This window comes from Archocentrus centrarchus, chromosome 13, assembly GCF_007364275.1.
Source record: "Archocentrus centrarchus isolate MPI-CPG fArcCen1 chromosome 13, fArcCen1, whole genome shotgun sequence".
Classification (NCBI taxonomy): Eukaryota; Metazoa; Chordata; class Actinopteri; order Cichliformes; family Cichlidae; genus Archocentrus; species Archocentrus centrarchus.
The window spans coordinates 34,032,476-34,048,790 of NC_044358.1; the positions used below are offsets into that span (position 1 = coordinate 34,032,476).

The 16,315-nt window shown below is 41.4% G+C and overlaps 1 protein-coding gene and 1 long non-coding RNA gene across 2 annotated transcripts; one reads left to right on the plus strand and one right to left on the minus strand.

The window, feature by feature from the left end:
* Positions 1–2,962: 2,962 nt before the first annotated feature.
* Positions 2,963–14,885, minus strand: bace2 (beta-secretase 2). The gene is made up of 9 exons (XM_030745270.1): positions 14,278–14,885; positions 10,159–10,247; positions 9,685–9,901; positions 8,235–8,366; positions 6,925–7,059; positions 6,533–6,634; positions 5,910–6,059; positions 5,621–5,789; positions 2,963–4,675 (listed from the first exon to the last, which is right to left on the minus strand). Exons 1-9 carry the CDS (start codon positions 14,569–14,571, stop codon positions 4,434–4,436), a joined length of 1,530 nt encoding a protein of 509 aa, XP_030601130.1. The 5' UTR covers positions 14,572–14,885; the 3' UTR covers positions 2,963–4,433.
* LOC115791144 (uncharacterized) lies at positions 4,362–11,217 on the plus strand. The gene is made up of 3 exons (XR_004020845.1): positions 4,362–4,562; positions 9,694–9,888; positions 10,968–11,217. It is a non-coding gene; the product is annotated as an uncharacterized LOC115791144 (long non-coding RNA).
* Positions 14,886–16,315: the final 1,430 nt, after the last annotated feature.

Here is a 16,315-nt window from a genome sequence, read left to right on the forward strand (position 1 = left end):
TAAGATAAATCTTGCCATGAAAGAAAAAAAGAGGAAGTTGAATTACTGATGCTTTATTAAATTGGCTACAGCGTGACTGCCCTCTGGGTTATCATGCTTCAGTTTTAGTGGGAAAAGCATTCTGCGAATGCAGACTCAGAACAATGCACTTCAATAGTGTTCACTGTTCTTCCAGCCCAGCGCATAAAAACAGTTTTTGTTCTTCAAAGAATTCAAACCATTTTCATGCTCTTATGTAACTGCCTTTGCAGCACACTTGAACAAGTCCTGCACTATGTTCTGTGCATGGCAACAGCTTTAAATAAACAGTTCTTTTTTTGTGACTTGTAACAAACCGTTTACACAGTTAACAGTGGATGCAAAGCTAGAGCCCAGATGAGTCAGCTGACTGAGATATCCTCTTTTATTTGAATGATTTAGTGCTTCTCACTGACTTCAGAAATTTATGAAAGACCTCAAACTGTCCTCAAAAGATCTTATATAGCATCTCAAAGTCACTCTAAGTCAGTGCTCCCTTTCTTTGTCCTGATCTCTGTCTCAGGCTGTCAGTGGCGGCCCTATGGTGTCCCTGATGGATGGAGTTTGGTGGCTCATGGGTGACAGGGGAGCGCTGCACTGGGCAGGATGCACCGGGAGTTTACGGCAACATGATATACTTCCTGGGCTGGATCTATTGTCAGATGAAGGTTTATTCGTTCTGACATTTGTAACGGTGCATGAATACTCAGACAAGAACTATATGTACATTTGATTTAATCTCCTCAGAGGACCAGCTGTTATAAGGTGGTTTACCCAACCGGTGCTCTAAATAGTACAGCTTGACCTGGAGTCTGGATGTAATAATACATACAGTATGACTGAATCACAGTGGGGCTTGATTCATGTTAGGATTTTAATATGAGTGTTATGTGTGATTAATCGTATTTGTTCAAGTGTTTAATAAGTCAAAAGGCTAATCCAAGCTGTGACATTATCTTTAACTGTCTTTAGCCTTCTCTGCCTTTATCGTCCTTGCAGAATTACAGTTTTTTCCTTGTAAAGGAGGATTAAAAATTAAAATATAGTACTGCGCAAAAGTCTTAATCCACCCCATGCTTCTTTTTTATTTTGCTTCCAAGGAGCCAGACTTTGTTGTACTTTTTTAAAGTGGTCTTATGCAATAGTTCTTCAGGGTTTCTGAAGGTCTTTCAAAGTTTTTTTTTTGACATTGGCTGCTTTTGTACCTGACCATTTTCGGAGTAGTATTTTTTAGTTTGTTAAGCCACTTAACACTGACCTATGAATCATATAAGCATAAAAAAGGAACCTAACTGAAGAGATAAACCAGAGTTGTGCCCATTTTTGCACCAACAAGGTGATTTCCAAAGATCTATTAGCTAAATACCTCAGCACAGTGTGCAGTATGTAATTAAAAAACAAACAAGTAAACTGTACAAGTGGAGGACACAAGGAGAAGTGTCAGGCCTAAAAATCTAATCCATTCTTAAGGAAGGGAAACAGGGAGGAAAGGCTGAGGTATGCCACATTACACAAGAAATGGAAAAGAAATCAGTGGCAACAGGTCTTGCGGTGATGAATCCAAATTGGAAATTTCTGGTTTAAATGGGAGGGAAAGCAGTACAACAATGAGGGTCTACTGCAATCTGTAAAACACGGTGGAGGCTCTGTCATGGGTTGGCGCTGCATTTTAGCCAGTGGCGTTGGGATATCTTGTCAAAATTGATGGAATTATGAACCCAGAAAAGTGTGGTCAGATTTTGAGCCACCATGCTGTACAATCTGGAAAGCATCTGATTGGCTTCAGCATGACAATGATTTAAATCCACCTTTCTGTGTGGAGTTTGCATGTTCTCCCCGTGTCGGTGAGGGTTCTCTCCGGGTACTCCGGTGTCCTCCCACAGTCCAAAGACATGCACTTAGTGGGGTTAGGTTAACTGGTGATTCTAAATTGCCCATAGGTGTGAATGTGAATGGTTCTCTGTCTTCCCATTTTAGCCCTGCGACAGGCTGGCAACCTGTACAGGGTGTACCCTGAAAAGGATAAGGATGGATGGATGGATGGACAATGATCCTAATACCCAGCCCCCCAAAGGGAGCAGGGCAAACTTGGAAGGAAGTTTGTTTGCAATTTTGTATTTCCAAGTAATTAGTGTCATAATTAAATGGCTGTAATAAATCAGCTGAATGGCTGAGCTTTAATTCCAGAATATAGTGAATGCTCTCTAATGCCACTTTCAGCTCCTAATCTTTATTCCATCTAGGTAACTGCTAATGTGCAGCATATGAATTCCAGGAATCTGGTTTTGTTCAGTTTGACGGTGTCAGATGTGACACTATAGCTATCAAAATTACCTCCACAGCTTAACACCATGAAACCAAATGATGTAACACAAAATGAACTCATACAGTGACAACTAAAAGTTATTCTAGGCAATCATGTGTATCAGTTTAAGTTTCATCTGGAAGCAGTATTAAGCTTTACTGTCTGTTGGACCAGCAGCTCACAACATTTGCGTCATGAGGTGAGCTGTGCACTTTGAGGAAGCCAGTGCATTTGAGTCCGATGAAATAGCGTTTTAAAATACCACAATGACACTGCTTCTTAATGTAAAAAAAGACAAAGGTTGTAATTAGTCACAGTTACTTGAAAAAGCACACCCTCCTTCAATCACTATCAATAAACAATTATCTAGTCTTGCAGGTGTTAAAATTAGGTAAGCGGTCATACTAAATATTGCAAAATACAAAGAAATGAGGGTCACTCTTTAAATAATTTCATACTTTTTAAGGGCTAAAATTAAGTTGCCAAATCCTGTGTAATTTTATTTTGTTGAATCACATTTTTCCTGCTTGTTTTCCCAAAGGGAAAAAAAATACTCCATCCATCCACCCATTCGCTTCTGCTCATCCTGTTCAGAGTCGGGGGTGGGGGTGGGGGGGGGGGGGGGTGTTAAAGCCCTGATTTGTAACAAGTTCTTTTATTTACAACCCAAATACAATTATGGCACAGAAAAAAAATACAGTCATAAATAAGCGAGCAGTTTAAGATTCAAGTGTACCTTCAATTCAACAATTTCACAAATGAGTGCAGCTTGGGTCAGATTACAGAAGGCTCATATTTTTTTGTCAAAATGAACAAATCTGAGGGTGAGTGAACTGCAGAGGAGCGTCTCCCGTGGACTTTATGTCACTAATGTGAAGAGACTGCAAAATGACATTCAACAAGTCGATTTTTTAAATTATTGCTAACAGGAACGTCTGATTTGCTAGAAAGTTAACTGAAGCCCACAGGTGACTTTTAATTTTAATTATATAAAATGTGCAGTATGAATACCCTTTGAAATGTAGTCTAAGGAAGCAAAGATTTGGAATAATAATAATAATAACAGTAATAATAAAAATACAATCATATTCAAAGAGACTTAAATATAAAGCTGAGTGGATACAGAATTGGTAAAACTACATTAATACAATAAATTGCATTACAGATGGAGAGATAATGATCTGTTGCTTTATAACACTTTGATTAACTTTAGAAACAAAGTGCAACTCAGCAGAATGAGTCCCAAACTGCTGATCCTGTTCTAGTAGAGATCTGAGACCAAAAAGGCACTACAGGCACTGTAAACACGTGTGCATCTTTTCATATTCATATTAACAGTGAGCAGCTTTTCCCCCTCAACTTTAATATCTGCAGTTTATAATTTTATTCCACAGATGAGTGGAAAACATCAAAATAGAGGAAGGCTCTACAAACATCATATTGTTGGCGTTAGATTAAAAAAAAAAAAAACTTCAGGTTTCAGATTCTCAGCTGCAAAGGCACGTTTGATCAGGTTTATGAGGCTTAGAAACCTAGAAAACACTGTCTGCACGGAGAGGATGCCAGTGTACCATTTATTATCCTTCCTTCTGGATGTCCTGTAATTGTCTGCACCACTGAACTGTTCTTCTAATATTTATTGCTGCTGGGATGTTTCATGTGTTTCAGGAGTTATTTTGTAATTATTAATAGTTTTGTTCATCTTCTAGCGAAGCCCTACATTTCTCAGAATATCTTCTGCAGCTATGAGGAGAACGAGCCTGGATCTGATGTGAGTGCCTCCATCGATGCTGTGTTGATGGATTTAGGCAACAGAAGTATAACATTAGCAAATTATCAGTGACAATAAGAGGGAGGAACAACCAAACAACACACATTCATGACCAACACCTGTTTTAAGAATTGTTTTGGGGATGGATTTTTCCCTTTAAGAGGCAGTCGATCAGTCTGTGCGTCTGTCTCTGTGGGCCAAGCTGATGAGTACAGTCTAAAAGTCAGTCAGACTTTAAGCTAAGCGTCATTGGTCGGGGCAGGTTGCCCCGGTGCAGCCCCTTGTGGACGCGCTCTGCTCGCTGTCCGACTGTCCGTTCGCCCGCCTTTTCCCTCTCAGTCATTTGATGCGGTGTCGGACCAGCGAGGACTCGTCCGTGATCTCGCCGGACCGGTTTCTCCGCCTGCAGGGCAGGATCAGCATGAGCAGCAGGATGACGAGGACTGCCGCACAGACTGCCATCAAGGCGTAAGATATCATCCACACAAAAGTCTCCTTCAGTGGGCCGCCAGAGCAGTTGGCCGCCACGTCTGCTGCAGAGAAGGGTCCCTCGATCTCTGACAGAGCCACCCCGCTGCTTACTGCAGCGACATATGACAGAGGCATAGTTTAGACTTCAGCTTTGACTGGCTCTGTCACTTGTGATCTCAACAACAGGTCACACATTAAAGTAACTCATATCTCATAAAACCAAAACAAGCAGCATTAAATTGGTATTATTTGCTCATTTAAAAACATAAGTGCCAAATAAAAAGAGCAAACCTGTGTGCCTATGCATGAGAAAAGCTGGAAAGACAGGTGAAGAGAGCTTTTCCTGAACTGAGACCTAGCTGATGCTTTGACGACAGTGAACGAACACTTTTAACACAAACAGTTAACGGCTTCTTACAACAACTGCTGATTTTAGAGTATTTATTTTACTCAAGCGCTTCTCATCCACAGCTAAATTTATCTGGATTTTACCAGCCAGCTTAGAAATTAAAGCTGCCACAAGTCTCCAACCTTAACCTTCAGCTTACTAAAGTGTTTGCTTAACACGCAACAAAAGTAAACTTTGTACTTTAGTATTAGGGAGGGAGGCCTGGCTGAGGTTCATATTTACACAGAACTATGAGGAAGTATCACTTAAGGCTTAAATTTTGATGTTTAGGGCATGGTGAACAGGATATCGTGTTACACTTTTAGTCAGTGAGCCTAAAAGTGGCTGACTTTAGGACTTTGCTTGACAATAAATTATTAATTAATCACCATCAGGCTGTGTGGATGTCCAACCAGTAACTATCCTTCCTGTTTAAAATAAGATATTGTATAAAAATTGTATCATTGTCAACATTAACTGCCATTTGCTGACATATGGTTTACTCTCTGCTCTAAACAACCAAGACTTCTGCCATACTTTCTCATAAAATGTGTTACACAATCAGACACCTGCACCTTTTTTACAGTTTTATTGCTAATTTATACAGCTAGATTCACAGGCATGTAACTGTTAGGGAGCAGTAACTGACACATGCATGAACTCTTACCTGCACAGTTGCTGAGTGCGAAGCCCAGTCTCCGCTGAGCGCGGTCAAACACTACGTAGAAGCCTTCCATAACAGTAGCGCCGATCACGAGGCCGTTTGTTGATGATGACACTCCGAAACGGAAGCAGTCCAGAGTGCCGTCCACATCTGTGACTGGCTGGATGTAAAGCTGTGAGAAGACAAGGAATGGGGACAGATGAGTTTATCTTTGGTTGATGGAAGATCTGGAGAAGGGTAGATATATCACCCCCCCCCCCCCCCCCCCCCCCCAATTATATGTGCCTGGCACCTGAGGCAGAATGGTGATGCGAAAAGACTGGCTGGTGTTTGTGGCCCTCAGGTAGATGGACAGCTTAGGGAAAAACCTCCAGGGGTTCTCTCCCTTCATCCAGCATGCTAGCTTGGTGCCATCCCAGAATCCTGAAGAAAACTCCTGGATCTGAATCCAAAACAAAGAGGCGGAAAGGAAAAGAAAATAAGACAGCAACAGTAAAATTGACACAGACAGTAGAAAAGAGACAGCAATGAACAAAAAGGATAAAGACAGAAAAAGAAGGTCAACATAGCACCAAAACAAGTTTTGATGTTCTCCTTTCATTTTCCTCCTTTGTATTCATCTGTAAGGATGTGGGTGCTTTAATTTAAAATGTTGCCTCCAAGTTCAAATTAACCTTGAGAGCTGTTTGTGTGCTGTTCCAAAAGGTGAGAAATGTGCAAAGCTGAATGGTAAATAAACAAAAGCGTGGAGCACATAGACATATATTTTTATAGCAGAGAAAAAAAAAATAAAAACCCAGATCCTTCCACTTAAAGCTACTACGTCCTTGAACAGTGAGTGTGTGCTATTCTCCCCTGCATATCTTTGCTCTGACAACATGTTTCATCATTGTCTGTGGAGCGGAGGCAGCATACCAGAGAGCTGCGTGTGATGGCTTCTACCAATGCATTGAAGACGTTGACAGGAAGTCGCAGCAGCGTCGTCCCACTGTCAACTATAGCTTTATCCATGTTATACTGAAAGAAAGAGATAAAGAGTGAAGTGCGGTTGGGTGTGTTCTCAGTTCAACAGGCTCCTATGGAAGACCTTGAGCAAACAAAAGAATATAAAATGAGGAAGTTCTTTCACAAGCAGACAACCCGGATTACACCACTCTGTAGCACTGCTACTCAGCTTCTCTTACATTTCAGTGTTTTAACCTTGACATAGCCAGTTACTCAAGTAAAGCTACAGTTTACTGATCTATCTTGGCATAGTGTAGTGTGGTATGATGATGAGAGAAGCAATACAGACTGTGATGTTTTACCTCTCTGCAGTCCAGATTCAGATTCTGGTCTCCCACCTCCAGCTTCAAAACCTCCACTTGGTAGTACCACTCTTCTACTATAGGGGTGTACCACACTGAGCCTCGAAACAGAGTTGGTTCAGCCCCACCCATTATCTAAGAAAAAAAAAAAGAGCAAAACCAAGATTACTGCCTTGCATTTATTTATGTCTCCATGAATCAGTAAAGCTGCAGTTTACATCCGTATCAGTTTAGCCTCAACACTTCAGTATCTAACCAAACTTAAAATCAGAGCGTGATCGATTTCGTATTTTTAAGACAAATATGATCGATATTTGGTGATCTAAAAATCCGATATTCTGATATATCTGCCAATATTTTTTCTTTCAAACAGATAAAACAGATTTCTCTAACATCCGTTATGTGTAGTTATTTATGTTCTCATATACATGCTACCCAACTTGTGTTTGTCGCGTTCCAAATGTGTTGCTAACATGAGAGTTGCACAGTGCCCTCTGGTGGACAAACTATGCAAGATCAACACTCATAATATGATTGAAGGGCGTTTCATTGATCAACCATTATAAATGCAGATACTGGCAGATTGATAAATACCTATTATCGGACAATAGATCGGTCACGCTGTACTTAAAATGTGGTCACACTCTCCTCTTCTCTCCGGAGGTATGCTGATCAATAATGGCCAGAAGTGTTTTTTGATATATAATGTCATTGCGTCATCATTTCATCCAACTTGTGTGAAAATCTCTCATTATTAGCATATGAATTCTTACTTTATAGCCTAAAATATGTTTAGTGGCCATTTGGGCAATAGCTGTCGCCAATGTGAAGGAATAAAAACACACAGCCCTCACCAGGTCACACGGAATATCCAACATGAACACACTCTAGCAAATGTTTATCCCTGTGCCCACACTCTGACAGACCACAGTCAATAAACACACATACACACACAAGCACCCCGCCATCTTATCCATCTGTCTGCATCCGTGGGTCACATGATGGAGATGCAGTGAGCGAGGCACCAAGGTCGTAAATATTACAGCGACAGACGTGCTCTCAGCAGGATGCTATCTTAGCTTAATTAGCTCCACTCAAACTAGAAAGGCCTTCCAATGTGGAAACACACTGACATGAAGGATATCAGCTATTACATTTATAAAAGGTACTGGTCTACACACAAACTAACACAAAAATACTGAATCTGAGACAGAGATCATTAATGATATGAAGACTGTTTAGGGAATGTTTAGAACCAATGTTTTCATTTAATCAAACTCCTCCCTGGGCTGTTCCTTATGACTACTCACAAGACTACCACCCAAAGGGTCTGCTGTGCTGCTGGCTGACAGTCCAGCACCACACATCTGGAGGGAAAAGATGTCAGGAATCCTCAGCTGTTGCACCACAGAGTTGAAGAAGGGCTCCACAGATGAGTCAGGCTGATGGAGAGACATCAGATGCTGTTAACTCATGTCGATTGATTTAAACTTTAAGCTTTTATGTTTGCATTTTATGCTTTTGGTTTGTGTAGCAACCCAGAATGCGGAGGCTGTACGTTTATTTACTCTTCAACTCAATACAGAAAACCAATCACATAAAACACAAGACCTATGGAATGAAAATGCTACAGCAGTATATATCATCAGTTTGGACTGTGAGCACACAGTGGGTATGAGTCAGTGCTCTGCTCCTTGACCAAATTACGTTCCCTCCTGTTTTTCTCAATAGTGTCACCATGTCATGCATGACAAACAGCCTGAAGCAAAGTTCAACCTCAATACTCAGGAGACATCAACAGCACAAAGTGGTCAGTGTAAGCATATCGGCTCCTCGATCACTGACATTTGATCCCAAAGGTTGCTGCAGTCAGTGCAGAATGAAGGAACGTATTGTGCTGTTTGCAATGATGTCATTCAAGCGCCACTAACATGAGATTAACAAATAAAAAAAAAAAAAAAGCTGACACTGGGTAAAAGCACCTTGATTTAGTTCTTCTGTCACACTTTACAAATACTGTACACAACATGTTCCTCTGAAAAAGGAAGAGCAGGTCATTTACTAATTGGAAGGTTGGTGGTTCGATCCCTAGCTGCCCAGTCTGCATGCCGAAGTATCCTTGGGCAAGATACTGAACTTGAGAATCTTGCATTCTGATCTTGATGCATTCATTGGTGTGTGAATGTTGGATAGAAAGCACTTACGCATAGAAAAAAAAAGTGCCTGTGTGAAAAGGAGAATAAGACATGTATAAAGCATTTTGAGTGCTCGAGTAGAAACGTGCTATATAAGACCTAGTCCATTTACCATTCTTCTACTCTCATCCTTATATATGTGTGTAATGCTATATACATGGAAAACAGTACTTTAGTTAGGCAGCTCACTTTTGCAATGATCCATTTACTACAGAATCAGAATAGCATTAGAGTTTGGTGTCTGGGCTCCAAAATTGTGACATAATGGAAATAAGATACACCTAGAGTGTTCGGTCTATGAAGTGAGGAGTGGGAGGCTTATAACTGAGGTGTGAATGTGTCTCTGCAATAAACTGGCAACCTGTCCAGGGTGTTCAAGTAAAATAAGTAATATTTATGACGACATGTGTGAATATGCAGAAATGCTTTGTCCTTTGAGTGTCTTCTTTGTTTTTAAGAGTGTAAAACAGCTTTTTGATAGTAAATATCACAGTGGGCTACTCACAGAAATCATTGACTTTTCTTAATAACTTTAACCAAAGTTGTAAAAGAGTCTCTTCCTCACCCGTGCCAGCACAGGATAGGCCAGTCCCAGGATGCCCTGCCAGTTGATCCCAGGGAGGAAGAAGCCATCAGAAGACAGGATGGCAGCAATGTTGTTTGTGATGGTCCCGTTTGGGCCTTTGGGAATGGAGACGCGGTCGATTCCCAGTTCACCTTCCCAGTTGCCTTGGGTGTACTTTACAGCTACAGTACGACTGCTTGAACGGTAGGTACTGGAACTAAATGCAGGAGAAAAAAATCCAAAACGTATGAACTGTTACAAAGCTTAAGGCAAGTAGACAGACACAGACATGTTTAATACCATGAGTATTAAACATACTAGGCTAATCCATTATTTATATTAAAACTCTAAATGCAAATACTAAATTATACTATAATCATGATAAAATGCAGGCAAGCAGATAAATTATAACTAAATTAAAACAATTTGTTTAAGATCTTAGGTTTTGAATTATACAGTGCTCTGGCCACTCACAGTGCAGTGTTGAAGTAGTGAGTAATAAATGGGTGTGGAGCTGCGGCCACGGCAAAGTTACTGCTGCCTGTATCCACCAGGATGTTCAGCTGGAAAACAAAAGGCGCAATCTGCTTTAACAACCACTCCGGCTGTCTGTTACCCACCCTAACTTACACAGCTCCTGAATCACATGGTGAAATTAAAAAAAAAAGAAAAGAAAGAATGACAGCCAAGCACAGAGGGTTGCATTCAGAAGACTTTAAGCTTTAAAAAGACATTAATGTTTGTTTGCAAATATGAAGAGAGGAACAGAAAGATAGATAGAAATTTCCTCACAGCATGAAAACACAAAAGGTAAATTATACAAGAGTTCTCCAGAAAACGATGAAAGGGAAATGGGCCATAAAAATTGCAAAACATAAAGAAGGTTTTATCTCTTTTAGAGGTACTTCATGCCCATCTGAAAGATCCAGACTGGATCACAAATTGACATTTTGTTTGGAAGAAGAAAGAACTGCTTGGTTTAAGCTACAAGTATTTACACATTTTTAATGCCGTCAGTAAACATTATTTTAGCAACAGATACAAGAGGAAACGATATAGATGGTGTAGCACTACTTTTGTCAAATTCCAGTACTGGACAAACTGATGTCTTTGTCATTAACTGTGCACCTCTGACAGAAGTGTTCTCTTAATGTGTGATCTCCGAGTCAAACACGACAGCCTCAAGCTGCTTACATGACTGTGTGACCTAATCAGTCATTTGGTATGTGTCATGTGAACAGTGGGGACGAGTTAACAGTACTTGAGATAATGTTGTCTTCCAGGCATCAAGTCAATGAGCAGGAACTAATTAAACAGCAGACTTCTGTCACCTCCACGTCCGAGCCGTGGCCATGTTAACGCTCGTTGGAAAGCATTCCTCACCACGGCGGGGGTCGTAAACCTAATGCTCCAAAACCACCTGATGAATCAGCCACAAAGACTTCTATACAGCGGCTTTTTAATAATGTATCAATCTATGAATCAATCTATGAAAACAGAGTTGCTCATTAAATGTGCTCAAATGTAAATAGCAACTGCAACAATTGATCCACTGTTGCTCCTTTGTGTTTGCCTTTACCTTAAGATACACCTGAACAGCAGGAAATTGTTTATTTAAAATGTAAAACCTTTGGTTGTTAAGCCCTTTGGGCCATTACACATAAACGCTTGTTAAACATTACACTACACTATTTGCTTATAAGCACAAACATTCTTCATTTCCTTGTAGAGGACATTCCACCGGCATGCTCAGGTCCATTTGGTCTTTATGAAACAGTTCTGTAATTATCAACCACATGTTATTGACTGGCTCAGTCAGCCATGAGAAACCCCTGTTGAGCCAGGCTTATCAGTTCCTCCTCATTGCGCTGGCTCTTGTCCCACCACTGTCACTGTGCTATGTAAAACCCCTCTGCCACCTTGCAGATGGCAGCAGGCCACTCACAAGGCCTGAACCAGTCAAAAGGCCCGACTGGAAAATACTGATTTCATGGTGAAGAAGAATAGTGAGAAGGGAAAGCAAGGGCGCTTCCTTATCCCCACATCACCTATCTTTTACTAGTGACACTATCCTCCCTTAGCTGAGCTTCTGAGCTTCAGGCAAATCTCTTCCCCTGCTGTGGCAGTCTGCAGTTGAGCATTCACTGTCTAATTGGTGGTGGCTCCATAGCGGCAACGTGCATCTGCTACCTGTTTGTACCAATTAGCAGATGTGAGGCTCTCCAGCCAACACTCAGCCTGTGTGTGCCACATGCTAACAGATGCCGCAATTAGTGGCTGATTTGAATAGTGGCTCATTGAACACCGTGGCCCTGTAATCACATCATCATTTAGTTAATAATATCGAGAGTATAACTCAGTAGTACTGAGTTACAGGACATTTTGCCACTGCATAAACAATGTGAACCAAAGCAGATGGCTCTCGGCCGGCAAGGTTTCACTGTAATTACTGACAGGACAGGAACATGAGGGGCAGAAGATCAAGCGGTGGTGTTTCCTCTACCTATACTGCAAATTACAAACAAAGCATTACCAAACAATTAAACAATCTAAGCCTACACTTTTGCACAGCCATAGAATCAACATCCTGGAAATTGTGCAAGAACAACTTTAAACACATACTCAAATAATAAAAAGGACACCAATAAGAACTGCTGTTCCACAACTGGCTACTTCAGACTCGCTCCAATTTTTCAGTGAGTTAAATTTTATCATTATTTTTTCTACAAATTAGCAAAAATTAGCAGGTATCTGCATCAATTTCAGCCCATACCGAGTATAAAACATGGACACAGCACCACCATGATGTCATCCATTGTTTTTGTGCTTCACATTTTGGAACATCAACATTATGATACTAGCCACTACTGTGTTAGCGCTTTGGAGCCAGAGTTGAACATTTTAACATGGGAGTCTATAACAGGGGTGTCCAAACTTGCGGCCCGCGGGCCGCTTCTGGCCCTGCCCACTTCCGGTATGTGAATTGATGTCAAAAATAACATACAATTTGGCCCTTAACCCTCTTAATTGGAGGGTTGATTGAGTTGATGAGTTCATATAGCTATTATTAATGGCCCCTGAGTAAATGGTGCTCCCACCATACACTACAAATCCCACAATGCACTGCGACAAATGCCGGTCAAGACCTCGGTGATAACCCGTTTTTCCGTGTTGCCAATGACACACACTGATCAGTGATCAGCGGATAAAAGCATCGGTCAGCACTTTTTACAGTAACATTTATGCTGGCCAAATGAAAAATGAAAAACAGTGATTTTCCAGACAGGTGGGAGGCGGAGGACCTGATCACTGACATCGGAGGTTAATTGTGTGTCTCTTTCCCCCGCCTGCGATGTGCAGGGGAAAGAGCGAATTGGTGGGACAGATACAGGAGAAGATACAGCGTGAGACCTGCATAGGTGAGCTGACAGTGTACCACTGCGTCACAGTTATGCATGCAACACTGTGGACTGGTTGCAAGGAAGTGTACTTTGGCAAGTGCTGCATTGTTATTCTCAGCGACATGGCAGGTAGCGCTGATAAGCCTCCGTGAGCCTGAGAAACTGAGATGTGCCGCCCAGGAGTCTTAAAAGCTCTGATCTGTTTAACTTGAGAGGCCCCGGGGCAACAGGTCAACTTACTAATGAGCTAATTCACCTTTGCTTTAAGCTCCAATTCAAAGACGACTACTTTACGACACAAAGGCAAATCGCTGCCACCCTTAAAGCCTCATGTATTTTTAATAGTGACGGGAGAATCCCTCTTCCAGTTCACCCAGATTTAGTCCTGCTCAATTATTAATATGATCTTGTTAGGTGCTCTACATAACAAGTAGTATAAATTGATATTCTGATAAATTACACTTGCACACATTTTTTACTTTTACAACTAAAAGAATAACAGCAACAAATATGCCTGATATAGAGTGCGTGCTATTTTGTACAACTCTCGGGGTGCGCTTTGCTGCCTGGGAGCCTGGTAATCCCTGTCAGCTGCCTGCTAAGAAACACTGGTCCTCACAGGCAGCATCATGTGAGTGCATGTGAGCCAGAGAAAGGGTGGTGGTAGACAGGGTGGTGGTGGCAGGGGTGGGGTGGGAGGGTTTAATCTACAGACCCCTAGACTTTAATGAGGCTGCGGGACCCCCACAGCTATGCTATCCTTCCTCCATGGTCCCCGGCAGGCCTTTAAGCAAGGAGAGTCGTATTAAAATGTTCTAGCCATACTTATCTTCCCACAAGCCTCCTCATTTTTTTCTGCTCTTGGGGTAAATTCAAAACTCACATTTTTAAGTATATTTAAATACACAATGTTGTATAGATGGGTAACCATGGCCCTGAGGTGAATCAAAACAAACACACCCAGCCCACCTTCTGGCCACTGGATCACATGATAGATGAACTGGCCCCTGATCACACATACACAGCAAACACACCACAATTGCATCAAACACACATAAGTGTGTAAATACATTAATTATAGTGGAAAACTGACAAAAAGGAAATAAATTAGGGAAAGTGGTACTTTTAGGCCCTTCTGAAAACAGCAAAACATAAGTTAGGGAGTTAATAAAGACAACAGCTGATACAGTACCTTTTGACCAGGAGTACCAATTGACATTTCTATGTAGTAGCCTCTCCCAGAGTCTCCTTGCAAGTTATTTACCATGTCCAGAAAGTTCACGGTACCGGTGGGATCAGAGGCCAGAGAGAGGCCCTTTCCATCTGGCTTTAACGCTATTCGCTGAAGAGACGTCAGATTAACATCCGAGGAGACGTTATACTTCCCTGGGTATATTCTGAGCGGTATGGAAAAGTAACACTTGGACACACCGAAGTATAGACTAAAAACAAATGCCCAAAACGAAACGAAAGTTGAGTGTGCCATGTTGGTTTACTTTCTTTCTTTTCTTTCCTTTCTTTTTTTTTATAACGCTAATGACAACAGGGAAAGTCTCAGAAAAAGACTCCTGCTCCGTGCTCAAACTTTTCTCAAGTTTTCAGACTGGCCTGTATTTCGGTGGTCGCCATCGTGGAAACGGTGCCTCTTCGCCGTCAAAAAGACACCGCACATGCTGACATGCTAACGCAGTGTAATTGACACCCCAGACTGTCCGCTGCAGAAGTATTTCCAGCGAGATATTTCACCTCCATCCACTCTTACAGCGGACGCCGTCAAGCTAGCCCAAACAGAAGATCCCACTTCCGGTATTTACTTTCAAATTAAGGCAGGCTTTATTGTTTCAGTATGAGTACAGTGATGGTATGGCGTGATACATTCCCGCAAAACATTAATAAACCCACACAAGACGGTCACATAAAAACTAGGTAAATGTGAGATAAAATATGAATGGGAACGTTACAACTTTGATTTGGTTTAAGTCACTCCCTTTCAAATTTATACTACTACTACTAATTCTAAAGGCTGCATTCAGCTGCCCCCTTATTCACAGGGTTTGTTTTTGCTTTTCTTTTTCTTTCTTTTTTTAAACTAGTGATTTATTTTGAAGGCGAAATGGTGGTGTCGCTGGTTTCCACCACTTCCTGTCCTCCCGTTAAAAGCCTGACTGTGTGATTTTTTCCTTCCGCATCTGGGATTGCTGTAAACCGCTGGGCTGATATCACTTGGGGGCGTGTGTCCATTTTAAAGAGTGTAATTACATTTCCACACTGCTCCACAGATTTTGCTTCATTTGTATGAACAATGCAAATCCGTTTTTTTTTGTGTTTTTTTTTTGCCTGGAGCCTTTAGTTGTCTTTTTGTTCTAGTCTAATATTTAATTATTTTTACTCAAAGGAAATCCCCCTGTGCTTACACCAGACATGTAACAGTGTGCAGAAGCCACAAAGTCTGAAGGTTACTGGTCAATTGATCAAGGTTAAGCTCCAAATTGTGAACATTTTAAAAACAGTCCTGCATGATTTTCCTGCATTGTACAAACTACTTTTAAAATGTTCTCATGGTGTATTTTACCTCTTTGTGTGGACACACTTAAATTCTGTTCGTGGGATTTCTGTGCAGCTGCACAGTTGTGTAGTGAAATGCTTCCTAGTGCAGGTGAACTACCATGATTAGTGTTAGTGAGCACAGCCTTAGTCGTGATTCCTCCCCTAACAGGGCCAGGCCATATGACACCTGTGTGCTGGTGTTCCTGTCCTTTACTTTGGCTCTTTGTGTTACAGGTACACTATATTGCTAGGAGTATTTGCTCGTGTGTCTTCACACACATATGAACTTGAGTGACATCTCATTCTTAATCCATAGGGTTTAATATGATGTTGGCCCACCCTTTGCAGCTATAACAGCTTCAACTCTTCTGGGAAGGCTTTCCACAAGGTTTAGGAGTGTGTTTATGAGTGTTTTTGACCATTCTTCCAGAAGCATATTTGTGAGGTCAGACACTGATGTTGGACAAGAAGGCCTGGCTCACAGTCTCTGCCCTAATTCATCCCAAAGGTGTTCTATATGGTTGAGGTCAGACTCTGACACCAAACACACTCATCCATGCCTTTATGGACCTTGCTTTGCTTTGGTCTGTAGTGATCGACTCTGCAGAAAGTAGGTGACCTCTGTACACTATGCACTTCAGCATCTGCTGACCCCACTCTGTGATCTTATGTAGCCTACCACT